This window comes from Gymnogyps californianus, chromosome 20, assembly GCF_018139145.2.
Source record: "Gymnogyps californianus isolate 813 chromosome 20, ASM1813914v2, whole genome shotgun sequence".
NCBI classification, from domain to species: domain Eukaryota; kingdom Metazoa; phylum Chordata; class Aves; order Accipitriformes; family Cathartidae; genus Gymnogyps; species Gymnogyps californianus.
The window spans coordinates 992,339-1,005,499 of record NC_059490.1 but is presented as its reverse complement, the minus strand read 5'-3'; the positions used below and the strand labels follow the sequence as shown (position 1 = coordinate 1,005,499).

The following is a 13,161-nucleotide window of genomic DNA, read 5'->3' as shown; positions in this document are numbered from 1 at the left end:
GCAGGGGGTTCTCAGGAGAGCGGAGCAGAGGAGGAGCATCCCCTCCCTCGACCTTCTGGCCACGCTGCTGGTGATGCAGCCCAGGAGACACTTGGCTTTCTGGGCTGCAAGCCCACATTGCCGGCTCATGTCCCATTTGTCACCCACCAGTAATCCCCCAGTCCTTCTGCACAGGGCTGCTCTCCATCCATCCATCCATCCACCCACCCACCCACCCGTCCATCCCCCAGTCTGTGCTGGTCCTGGGGGTTGCCCCGACCCAGGTGCAGGACCTTGCACTTGGCCTGGTTGAACTTCATGAGGTTCTCATGGACCCACTCCTCCAGCCTGTCCAGGTCCCTCTGGATGCCAGCCCTTCCCTCCAGCGTATCGACTGCACCACTCAGCTTGGTGGAAAACCAAAACTGGTGTGTTTTGCGTGATGCAGAGACCAGAGAAGTGTGGATCTGGCCTTAGCTCTCTGCCAAGGACATCTGGGTAACCCCTTTGAAATGCTTCGGCCACTTTAGCAGAGAAAAATAATACAACCATACACTTGACAGGCTTTCGCCATCCACACGGGGATAAATGACGGCACGGGGACAGCGCAGCTCTCACTCAGGAGCTCCCCGGCTCTGACACCAGCATCTGTTTGGGAGAAATATTGATAGGAAGTATTTCGTGCTCTGTGATTCAGGTCGTCTGAAGAACACAAGCAAGGAGGAGAGCAACTGCCGAAACCTCCGCGCTGACCTGACCAGCTCGATCTTACCTCGGGAAGGAGGCAGCTGGTGCTCATCCCAGCCCGGCCGTGCCGCAGGCGACCAGAAGCAGCCGAGGGAGCAGCCAAAAGCAGAGCCCCTTTCCGGGCTCCTTTCCCTGTGAGACCGTGGGGCAGGGTCCCATCCATGGGGGATATGGGGCGCAAAGCCTGCCCGAGCTCTCGCTGCCCTCGCAGGGAGCTCTGCCACACGGGGAGCGGAGGAAGGGGCAGAGGGGTCCGGACAGCCCCGGAGGGGCTTGGGGCAGACCAGAATGGGGGGCACAGAAACCCAGGGAGGGTCTTGGAGGCAGCAGAGGGGTCCGGAGAGGATGCAGGCATATATGGGGAGTGGGAAGGGGATCGGAGGGTGCAGGGTGTGTCACACGGGGGTGTGAGTGAGCACAGAGGGACCAGAGCCGAGCTGAAGGTGCTCTGTGCGGGTAGAGGTGCTCGAGCACGGGGAGCGGGGGGGACCAGATGGGAGCAAAGCCCGGCAGAGGGGAACAGAGCTGGCTGGGGTATGGGGGTAAAGAGGAATGGGGGGGACCTGGGCAGGGCCAGGCAGGGATATGGGGGGGTGGGGGTGAGTGCCAGTGGAGGGGAGCACAGGAGCTGATGATATTTAGGATCAGAGGAACTGGAGGGAGGATGTGCAGGAGGAGAGAACCTACAGTGCACGAAGCGGGGGCAGAGGGGACTGGGGGTGCCCCCAGGGTGGGGGGAACGTTGGTTTTCCAGTCGTGTCCCCCCGACTCTACCCCATCCACAGGCTTCCTACCCGTGGGGTGAACAGCAGGGAGCGCAGGGTGCTCTGCACAGCAAACGAGCTGGGGGCTGTGGGTGGCCCCAGCACCCATCACCCCAGGGCTGCGAGCGGGGCCATGGCAGCAGCAGGTCCGCTGCACACCCAGCGACCGTCGGGTGGAAGTAAAACAACCCCTAAGGGGACGCCAGGAAACCCCACGAGCAAGTGAGTGGGCACAGAGGACAGGGCTGGGCCAAGCGCACCCATGGCACAGGGTGCTGAGCTTAAATGGGGTGTCAAGGGTGTGGGTGGGGGCGAGGTGAGGGTGCTCAGGGTGATTAAGGCATCAGGGGCAGGGATGCCCATGGGAGGGGGGGATGTGGTGGGGGGCTCTGAGGGCTCGGGGGGTGCCTGGGGATGTGCTTCCCCCAGCACCCCACAGCCGAGCCCCACAGGGTGCAGGGGGAGAGGCACAGCCCCGTGCCGTCCATGTGATGGCGCTGCTGGGTGTCATGGCGGGGGACGCAGGATCACCCCGACACGCTGCCCTGGGCTGGGGCCAGGCCTGCATGAGCGCGGGTGCCCTCCTAAACTGCCAGCCCCTGCTCCTGTGCACCCCCCCGCTTGCTGCAGGGCTGGGCTGTGCCGGGATCTGCTGGTTCACAGCAGGATTTGGGGGGGCCCAGGGAGAGCTGTCAGGCACCCCACCCTGTGCTGGGCTGGATCAGTCCGACAGCACTGTGTGGAGATGGCAGGGGCAGGGGACAGGGGAGGGTCGCAGGGTGCAGGGACAGAATAGCAGGGTGCAGGGAGGGATAACGGGGTGCAGGTAGATGATGCCCACTGGAAGGCAGGTAGAGACACAGCTCACCCATCCCAGTGCCGCTCTGCCCACCCCTTCACCCCGCCAGCTCCTGGTGAAGCCTAACTGGGGTAGCTGGGCATTGGTACTCGGAGGGGAGACCCAGCCATGCCGAGTGCCCCCGGTGCCTCCCAGCATGGCTCACCCCACCGCGGGGGCCGTGAGGATGCCCGGGGGCAGCATGTGGAGGGCAATTCCATCCCCTGGCTCAGGCTCCCCGTTCTGCCCCCCCCAGTTCCCATCACGACCCCAACACCAGCAGTGCCCAGGGCCATGGGACCCCAAGGCAGAGCGTGAGAGGTGGACGACCCAGCAGCAGGCAGGGGGGACCTCATCCTTGTGTGTCCCCTCATCCCCAGAGCTGGGTCCCACGGGACTCTCCCACCTCACCCCAAGCTGGGCGCCCCTGTGGGTGCAGCACAAACCTCCCAATATCCATTTTGAGCCTTCGCCAGGGAAACAGGAGCCAGGAGCAAGAGGCTACGGGGCCGGCTACCATCAGCCCCCGTCCTGGCCTGCCCAGGGATGTGAGGTATCCACTGCCCGCGCAGAAGCGACTCGGGGTTGCAGACAAGCCGGGTCAGCCGTATTTATTGAGAACGGTTGTGGAGGGATAAAAATATTTCCACTAGCTCTATAAGAATTTATAAACCTATACTCTGCTTATCCTTTAATAAATGCCTCTATGACGGTCATGCGAAGGTAGGTACTTCTGTAAGAAAATAGCAAGATTAAAAAAAGGAAAGCGCTAATACACCCTGCGAGGCCCTGCCTGTGGGGTCCCTGCCCGCGGGGGCCAAGGGACCCTCTGGCTGGCACGGGGACATGGGTGGCACATGCTGGACGCTGCCCCAGCACCCTGCAGCACCCACCCGCAGCCTCGGCCAGACGCAGCCCCCATCAGCTGAGCCCCCTGGATGCAAACCCCTCGCCCACGGGTGAACCCACCCGGGGGACCCCGACTCGGGTGGCCCTGCCAGGGAGGGGACACGTACCCGTGCCAGCGAGCTCCCAGTGATCCCACTGCTCCCAGTTCTGCCTCCACCCTGCAGCCTCATCATCCCCTTTTGTCTTTCCCTGTATCCCGGGGGGAACAGGGACCTGTGGGGGGTTCGGGTCCATCTCCCCAGGGATGCCCTGCGGCTGCTGGCTGGGAGGTGCAGGCCAAGGCTCACCCCAGGCACACGCAGCGGTGTTTTGCTGGGAAGCGACACAGGTGGGGACATCCTGGGGGGACATAGGGACATGACATAGTACTCTGTGGGAAAGCAACACAGATAGGGACAGCCGGGGGGGGAACACGCTGCAGTGGTCTGCAGGGCAGCAACACCGATGGGGACATCACGGGGGAACATGGGGACACGCAGCAGTGCTTTGCTGGGAAGCAACGTGGATGGGGACATCCTTGGGGGACACACAGTGATGCTCTGCCAGGAAGCAGCAGGGACAGGGGCATCCTGGGGACACACAGGGACACCACAGACAAGCAAGTGGCACCAGGGCCGCAACGCCAGCAAGGGACAATACTGTTGCCACAGGCTGGGAAGCACTGCGGGCACGGGACAGTCATTATTGCTTTACAGGGCCAACATCAAGGCGGGGGGCCAGGCTGGGGACCTGGCCTGTGATTTGGAGTTCAAGGGACTTTCTCCAGGGACTGTGATTCCCCAATGCTCCCCCTGCCATGGCCCTCCCCACCGCCCGGGGACACGGGGTGCTCCCAAGGGGCAACGCTCGGTGGGGACAGGGTCCCTGCCAAGGACACAGGGCTGGAACACCGCTGAGCTTCAGTCCCTCCTCGCACCGGTGCTGGCATAGAGGTGCCAGCTGCCACCTTGGCCAGGGTGGTGGCTGCCCCTCTATCCCCTTGGTCACCTGTGGTCCCCAGGAGCTGCTGGCCCCCCGTGCCAGCCAAGGCCAGGGGGGAGCAACCCTGTCCCCCACAGCAGGGAAGCTGGGGGTTTAGGGGGGCTGGGACCAGTCCCCCCTCCTTTCCTCTTAAGCCAGGGCTAAGCTGTGTGTAAAGGCTGTAAGCAGGCAGCCCGAGGTGACACGAGGACAAGGACACGACGCAAGGAGCAGGCTGGCCGGTGGCCCTCCCCAGAGCTGTGGGGGAAACAGGGAAAGCCAAAGCCTGGGGCAGGGCTGGGGCAGCGATTGCTGTCATGGCCAGGACAGGGGACACCCGGGCTGGGTGCCCTGTCCCCTCGCCGTCCCCGTGGGACGGGCGCTGGCCGGTTGGATAAGGCGAAACTGCAGCAGCTTAAGGTGGTGGGTGCGGTGTTGGTACCGAGTCTCACAGCGGGGCCAGAGCAGGATGGAGCATGATGTAAACATTTCTGATCTGGGGGGGGGGGGGGGGGAGGGACAAGGAGGAGGAGGAGGAAAAAGGGGCTAGTGAGAGTCCTTCATCTGCTTCTGGATCTTCTGGAGCATCTCCTGCATCCGCCGCAGCTGGAAGGGAGCAGAGCAGGGATCATGGGGCACCCCCATGATGGAGCATGGAGCTCCATGCCACCACCAGCATGGAGCTGGCACCCCCCAGCCATGCCAGCTCCCTTGCAAACATATTTGGGTCAAGAATCCCAAGCAGACTGGGATCACCAAGAGCTGTGGGCTGGGGGGGGGAAACCCTCTGATGCCTCTCCAACACTGCCTCCCCCTGGCCTGAGGAGCAGCAGATGCTGGGATGCTGCAGGAAGGGTGGCTCCTCACAGCTATGCCATCAATGGCGCTGGGGACATGGTGGGGGGTGACTGGGGGGGCTCAGCCCTCCCCGACACTCACCTCCTCGTCCTTCTCCCGGATGAGCTTCTCCGTCTCCACGTCTGGCACTGGGGGGATGACAGGGATGGGGAAATCTGTCCCGCTCTCCCGCGTCAGCTTGCTGTGGGCAGAGAGAGGTGGTGAGGATGCTGCCACAGCCCCCCCAGCCCCCCATGGAGGACATTTCCCCATGGGTGCTGCAGCCCCAGAGACCCCAAACCTTGCAGATACCCACCACCCGCCTGCAAAGACCCTGAGCCCCCCTGACCAGGGCCACGCTCAGCCCTTTTCCCGGCAGGGGGAAATATGGGCAGCTCCAGGCATCCCCCCAAACCTCAGCACTCCTGACCCACTGCAAACCAGTTTGGGGGGACCCAGGGAGGCACCACCACAGCAAGGGTGCCAGGGAACCCCCAGGGCACAGAGTCCTGCCTGGGTGCTTCAAGGTGGGGTCAGGCTCTCCTCACCCAATGTTTTCTCTGCTGCTTTAAAACATCTTAAACTCGGCATCTCCCTTCTCTCCCACAGCCGCAGCCCCACTGCAGGACGGGCTCCCCGTGCACCCTGCTGCGCGGCCAGCGCCAGGGATGCTCCGCACCCCTTTTCCCGAGTATCAGCTCCCGTTCAAGCCCATCCCTGCTGGAGGGAGCTGCGAGGATCCCCCCGGGGCCACCCCACCGCGCAGGACCGTGGCCAGCCAAATCGATGGCTTCTCCCATGCCAACTGCCAACAGCAATGGGGAGGGACCAGCTCTCCCAGCCGGGTCCCTGTGGCTGCCACGTGCTACCCCGGTAGGTGACGACATGGCTGGGACACCGCCAATGCGGCTGGCAGGGGTCACGCATGCCGCCACGTGCCACTGCCACGTGCCAGCGCCGGCACAGCCCCTCTGCATGCAAAGGGGTGATGGACACAGCGGATGTTGCACGGGCCGGCTGGGCCACCCCTGCCCTGTGGGGTCCCATTGTGCCGGGGCAGGCGGTGCCAGCGTGCCACGGCAAGGGATGGGTTTGGCCGCATCCTGAGCTGCTTTGGAAGTTGCTGCCCGTTGTCACGGCTCCTTGCCGTGGGGGGACCCGGGGGGAGCGCATCGAGCTCCTTCCATCCCTGGCAGCAAGACAAGGCTTGAGGTGGGCACCAGCAACAGGGCAAGCAGCTTCACCAGCCCAGGAAAGACTATCTACCCCTGCCTCCTGCACCCCAAAATCGCAGCCCCCTGGGAGGGCAGTACGATGGGGGTGCCTGCCCTGCAGCCCTCCCCTTGGGCAGCCTTTGGCTGGGAAAAGCTAGGTGCCACCAAACGGTGACACGTCCCCCCAACCCCACCTTGCCTGGGTGAGCCGGGGTGATGCCACCAGCATACAGAGTCCTCCCGGCAGCGCCGGTGGTGCTGGCACCCCAAGGGCAACTTGTGCGGGCAACAGGTTGGGCGGCCATGGGGCCGGCTCTCCCCGAGAGCGGCTGCCTGGCCCTTGCGTGGGCACAGAAGGACCAAGACAGCGTTGGATACCAGCAAGTACTTTATATAGGGGCCAGGGGGACGGGCAGGGGGAGGAGGGCGGCGGGGGCCCAGCGTGGCCTCGGCCGGATCCTGGCTCAGTCGGCGGAGCAGTCGGCACAGCACAGCCTCAGCACGGAGGGATGCCGCCTTCTCCAGCAGCACGTATGGAGAGACCAGCTTAAAGGCACCTATAGCCACTGCCAGCCCCCCCCGCCAGCACCGCTACTTTGGCCCCCCCATGACCCACGGGGCCTCTGCTCGCTCCTGCACCGCTCCAGGTCCCCGGCTGGAGGGTCCCACCAGGGACCCTGCTTTGGGGGGCCCCCCCAGCCTCTTGGGGTGGCTAAAGGGGATGCGAGTGCCATGAATCTGGCTGGTACCAGGGCAGAGCCCCAGCATCGGCTGCTTGCTTGGCTCCCGCTCCAGCCCCGGAGCCTGCATGGACGCAGGGTCCCCCTCCCTGCCAGAGCATCCCCCCCAGCCCGAGGGGGACGCAGGGTCCCCCTCACTGCTGGAGCATTCCCTCTGAGACAGACCCAGCCCAGGGGGACACGCAGGGTCCCCTTCACTGCCGGAGCATCACCCCCCCAGCTGGCCCCAGGGGGATGCAGAGTCCCCTTCACTGCCAGAGCATTTCCCCCACCCTGCCAGCCAGTCCCAGCCCCGGGGGACACAGGGTCCCCATCACTGCTTGAGCATCCCTCCCCAGCTAGGCCAGGGGGACACAGCGTCCCCCTCGCTGCTGGAGCATCCTTCCTAAGACAGACCCAGCCCTGGGGGGATGCAGGGTCCCCCTTGCTGCCAGAGCATCCCCCCCCCCCCCAGCCAGCCCCAGCCCAATGACACGGGAAGGGCCCCCCATTGCACCGGGGCACCCCATCATGCTGCCAAGTCTTCCTCGCCCAGCCCACCACGATGCCTGGCATGGATCCACACACAACCACAACCCCCCCAAGATCACCACTTGCAATGGGCCGGGGTCACCCCAAAAAGAGGAGACGCTCCCCCCCAACACACCCCCCCAGCCTGGCACCCCACTCCCGGCCCCATACTTGCGGTTCCTCTCCTTCACCACCATGCGGGTCATGCTCTGGATGCACTGTGTGCGGTAGTTCTCATAGTGGGTTTCCCGCGTCACGTCCTTGAGGTCCTGCATGTGGGTCCTCACCAGCATCGTCCGCAGCTTCACGAAGTCGCAGTGGGACGGGTTCTCCACTGCAGGGGAGCCCGAGGTCAGGGGGCCATAGCCAGCCCCCCACATCCTCCCAAGCCCCCCAGGGCTGAGCAGCATGGAGATAGGTCATGCAATGTCCCCGTCCCCAAAAGGCCAGTGGGACGCCGGGGACATTGCCCAGCGTTACCTTCCACGATGCCCCAGGGGTAGAGGCGCCCGCGGACACGCCGGCCTTTGGCTTCCACAACTGTGTTGCTGCCGATGACGGCGAAGGGGATGCTCTCCTGCAAGAGGATGGCGGGGGTTAGCAGAGCTCGATCCTGTCCACCGTGGCCAATATCCCACCACATGCATCTCCTCGACCATATCCAGCACCCATTTGCCAAGATATCCCAGAGCTCCAGGTGGGATGGCAGCATTCATGGCATGGGTTTCTCCACCCCAGCTCCATCCCACCAAGCTGCAGGTGGCACCTGTGGGGTCTTGGTGACATGCCCGGGTAGTGAGATATGTACTAACCCCACCATGCTGAGGCTGCCGGAGGGCTCACGTGGCCCCAAAGAGTCCCAAGGGTACCCCAGGATGACGTGTTCTCCCGGCCATGGGGCTCTGCCCCCACAAGGATGGAGCTGGAGGAGCCCGACCCTTTGCAGGGGGGGTGGGACTAGATGACCTTTAAAGGTCCCTTCCAACCCAAACCATTCTATGATTCTATGGCCCACCTTCAGTGCCTGGTCCTGCAGCTTGAACTCCTCATCCTCGTCCGAGTCGCACTCAGGGAATTGGTAGATGCGGATGCCGTAGTGGTCGATCTCCTCCCGGATCTGGAGGCAGACAGCCCCGCTGAGGGCAGGGCTCTGGCCCTCGGAAACAGGGTGGGAAGCGCCACACAGCTCCGGTGTCCCCCAAGGACCCACAAAACCCTTTCCCCTGCAGGACCCCCCAGGCTAGATGTCATGGACACCCCCCCGCACCCTTCCAGCCCCTAGCTGAGCACCAGGGCGACATATCCTTGGTGGCCACGTGGGCAACATGGTCCTCTACAGTGCTGCAAGCATGGAGGATGCTCCATGGCAAAGCCCGGGCAAGGCCTGGAGAGAGTCCCCAGCCAAGCGGGGACCCCAGCCCCTAGGGCACCCCCATCCCCAGGGACCCGCTGGGACAGCTCCAGGCTGGGCCGACCTCCCCTTACCTTGTTCTTCATGCGCTCCACCTCGGCGGGGGTCAGGGTGTCAGCCTTGGCCAGCACCGGCACGATGTTCACTCGCTGGTGCAGGGCTCTCATGAACTCCACGTCCAGGGGCCGGAGGCTGCAGGGGGAGCCTGGTGAGCACTGTCCCACCAAGCCCCTTCCCCAGCGTCCCCCATCCCGGCAGCGCAGGCGGGGGCTGCCTGTACCCGTGGCCGAAGGGCGAGATGAAGTAGATGCAGCAGTGGACGCGGTTGTCCTGGATGTTCTTCCGGTTGAGGCCACTTTCATCACGGAAATACTGCTCAAACTGCTGGTCGATGTAGTCGGCCACTGGCTTCCAGCTGCGGGGACAGGGAGGTGACTGTCTGAGTCTCCTGCGGGGCTTTCCCTGGACCCCCAGCTCAACATCTCCCATGGCTCAGCATCGCAGCCCAAGGAACCATGGGCATCCCACCCTCAGAGCCGCTGGCACCCACGGTGGCACCGCCTGGCCCTGGGGAGACCCCCCCACCCCGCCATGGGACGCACCACTCGGTGTTGTTGACTGCATCACCGAAGCCCGGCGTGTCCACAATGGTCAGGCGCAGCTTGACACCCTTCTCCTCGATGTCCACCACGTGCTTGGTGATCTCCACCGTCTGCGTGATGCGCTCTGCAGTGGCAGGAGACTCATCGACAGAGGGGCACCCCGGGCAAGAGACGATGGGGGTGACACGAGGAGATGCTGCAGCCCCTGGGTGTCACCCCCCACCCGGGGGGGGCTGAGGTGGCTTTGCAGGATCAGCCCTGACGTGCACCGGGGTCCAGCACCAAGAGATGATGCTGCATGCCATGGGCCCCCGCATCCATGTGGATGCGCACCCATCCCTCGGTGGCTGTGCCACTGCCACCCCGTGACGGCCCAGCTCCAGCAGCATGGGGGTCTGCTGGGGCCGAGCATCCCTGTGGGAGCGTTTTTGGCTCCCTGTACCCCCACACGTGACCCCACGGCTCCGGGACTGCGCATACCCCTTTACCCTCACGACCCCTCCATGTCCCTGCATCCCCAAGGATGCTTCCGTTGCATCGTGTGCATGCGGCCACAGGCGGTTTGGCTTTTGCTCCAAGCAACGGAAACAAATCAAACAACCGCCTCAAAACAAATCAAACAACCGCCTCGAACCCCTGGGGATTTGGGCAAGTTTGGGCGATTTTAATTCAAAAAACTGGCTGCAGCTGAACCGGCACCGTGCCCTGGACCGCAACTGTCCATGGATTTGCTGCGGCTCCAGCTGATCCCCAACGAGCTGGGACTTGTTTTCCCAGCGGGGACAAAGCCCCACGGGGGGTCCCCGTGCCGGGCAGGGGGGTCCCCGCTGCCTTGGAGCAGTCCCCAGCGCCAGCGGGCAGCTGGCAACGAGCCGCACGCAGCTTGGAGAGCTGGAGGAGCCCGGCTGGGCAGGGAGAGGGGCTGCAGCCCTGGAGTGGCACGGGCTGTGGAACCCCCCCAGGACACCCCATCGCTGGGACTGGCCCCCCCCTCACCTTCAGCGTTCAGCAGCTTGCGGTCTCTGTACATGTCCGTCAGGAAGAGGCTGTTGACCAGGGTGGACTTGCCCAGCCCGGATTCCCCTGGGACAGGGGGACAAGGGTGAGGGGGGGCAGCTGGTCCCCCCACCCCGCTCCATGGCTTTTGGGATCCAGAGTGGGGTCAGCATCCCCCGTGCCAGGCTCGGCCCCCCCGTACCTGCCACCATGAGGGTGAAGTCGAAGCCCTTCTTCACCGACTTCCGATGGACCTGGTTGGGCAGCGTGGCAAAGCCCACGTACTCCTTGTCATCCTGCGGGCAGAGGGGACATGGGACAGGGGACACCACCATCCCACCCCCTCCATCCTGGCAGGGCACCCCCTTCCCCTCGCCCCTCCAAGGGGTCCCCCAGGGTTGGAGTACCGCGGGATGCGGCCATGCCTGCCCGAACCCCTTGGGTTCAGAGGGTGGAAACATCCTGCACCGTGACTCCTGCAGCCCCTCGCCCCGTGTCCCCCCGCTCCCCGGGGACACATCCTGCACCTCGGAGGAGTCGTAGGGGTCCAGCTGCCCCCAGGGGCTCCGTGGACGGTTGGGGCTGGGGGGTGGGGGGGCGGCGATGTGCTGCTGGAAATCCAGGGGCCGAGACCGGGAGAAGATCCTGGCGTCCCTCTCGTCAGCGAGTTCGTCGGGGGGGACCCTGCCCACACCGCAGAGGGGGTGGCCAGGCTCCCGCCAGCTCTCTGGGGGCTCCACCTTCCTGGGGCTGTCGGCCGGTGGGCAGTCCCGCAGGAGCTGGGTCAGCTCAGCCTCCTCCGAGTCCTCCTTCAGGAAACGCTTTATCTGGGGACCAAGGGAGGAGGTGACATCAATGGTGGCAGCGCCAGCCCAAGGTGGCATCACCCGACTCGGCATCACGAGCCCCCACCCCGCAGCACTCAGACGCATGCACCCCAAGGATGGGAGGGATGGGAGGAGATGGGGGACACGGCCACCCCAGGGGACCAGCCACCACCCTGGGGCCAGTGATGGGGACAGCCACAGGGATGGCAGTGGGGACAGCCATGGCCCCATGCACCCCAGGCGCTTACAGCTTGTGGCGCAGGGATGGCAGCCAGCTCCTGGCACTCCAGGGGACAGGGACAGGGACCTTCCCCCTGGGCACCCCGCCGCTCCTCGGGGTCTTCTGGGGTAGCCAGAACCCCCGCACACCCCATGGCCTGCGGGAGGACGGGGAGGGGGTGCCGGGGAGGAGGGAGAGACACCAAGAAGAGATGAACAGCAGCGGCGGAGGAGCTGGCAGTGGGGCCGGACCCAGGGGGGAGGCAGATGGTGGGCAGGGGTCTGCCTGTGCCCCCCTGCCTGCCCACTTGCAGGGTCTCAGCACGGGCAACGGCACAAGGGGCTCCCATCCTGGGACCTGACCCACAGCAAAGGGCTCGGGGCAACACAACCTGTCGTGCAAAGGGGCTACGAACCCCATGGCCACACTCAGGCCGTGTCCTCGCACGCACCAGGAACCCCGACACCCCCTTGCCCTGGCTCTGCCCATCCTGGAGCTGGTGCAGGCAGCAGCACCCAGGCAGGGGCCTGGGGGGCCGGGCACAGCAGTCCCCGAGCTGGTGGCCCCGTGGGGTCATGGGGCTGGGACGAGGGACGGGGATGCCGGGACTGGGATGGCTCCACATCCTGTTTACAAGCGCTGGTGGGAGGAGACGCGTTCCCAAGGGCACGGCCGGCAGCGGCTCCCGTGGGACCAAGCCCTCCTGCCAGCAGACACCGGGGTCCCCGATGCCCTGCCACAGCAACCGCCAGGATACTCCAGCCCCATGGGCAGGGAGACCCCCATATGGGGGGCACATAGGGTCTGGGGGAGCCCCCGACCCTGCAGGCTCACACCTGGGGTCAGTGCCCCCCTAGATCACGGCCTCGAGGCAAGAGCCCTCCGTGGGGACACGTGTCCTCCCCTGTCCCGTGTCCCAGCTCCATCGGCGGGGAGGGCAGCCGTGCCGGCGGCAAGGCGAGATGCACTGAATTAGTGGGCTGGAAACAAGGTCACGGTGCTGCCAGGGCTGTGTGCTTGCACGCCTGCCCCCTGCTCCCCAGTACCCCTGCGGCCACCAGCACGGGGGGCCATGGTGCCAGGCTGGGGGGGGGCAGCAGGTGCCCCCATGGCGGGGGCTGCAGGACCCCCATGCTCTCCTCTCCCCCAGCGGGTCAATATCGCTCCATGGTTCTGTGTGACCACAGCATCCTCTTCCTCACCGACCTTGACCTGGGGGGGCTCAGCACCAGCCCCCACCACAGCACAGCCCGGCAGGGGGCCACACAGGGATGGGAGATGATGTCACCACCACCAAGCGCTCCCAGCCCCGCTGCCGCTCCATCCCTTGGGGCTCCCCCTCATCCCCCACCCCAGAGAAGCCGATGGCCTTGGCGATGCTGCAGCATGGGGGGGGGGGGGGGTTGCACTGCATCTTCGGGGGTCCTGCAGCAAGCTCAGCCCCCGGCAAGGCCATCCCAGGAACAGAGCATCGGCTGTGGCACCTTCCCACAGCACTGGGGTGCTCTGGGTCCCCCCATCCCCATCTGCCCCCTCTCTTGCCCCGCCGGAGAGGGACGCTGCCCCCATACCTCTTGCCCAGGCTGCAGCTCAGGGCAGGTGGCCAT

General features: G+C 65.2%; 1 protein-coding gene across 1 annotated transcript; it reads right to left on the bottom strand.

Moving 5' to 3' along the window:
• Positions 1-4,743: 4,743 nt before the first annotated feature.
• Positions 4,744-13,161, bottom strand: LOC127024255 (septin-4-like). The gene is made up of 13 exons (XM_050908701.1): positions 13,126-13,161; positions 11,583-11,711; positions 11,035-11,334; positions 10,710-10,803; positions 10,508-10,594; positions 9,512-9,635; positions 9,190-9,324; positions 8,984-9,101; positions 8,514-8,615; positions 7,979-8,075; positions 7,670-7,832; positions 5,137-5,236; positions 4,744-4,803 (listed from the first exon to the last, which is right to left on the bottom strand). Exons 1-13 carry the CDS (start codon positions 13,159-13,161, stop codon positions 4,744-4,746), a joined length of 1,545 nt encoding a protein of 514 aa, XP_050764658.1.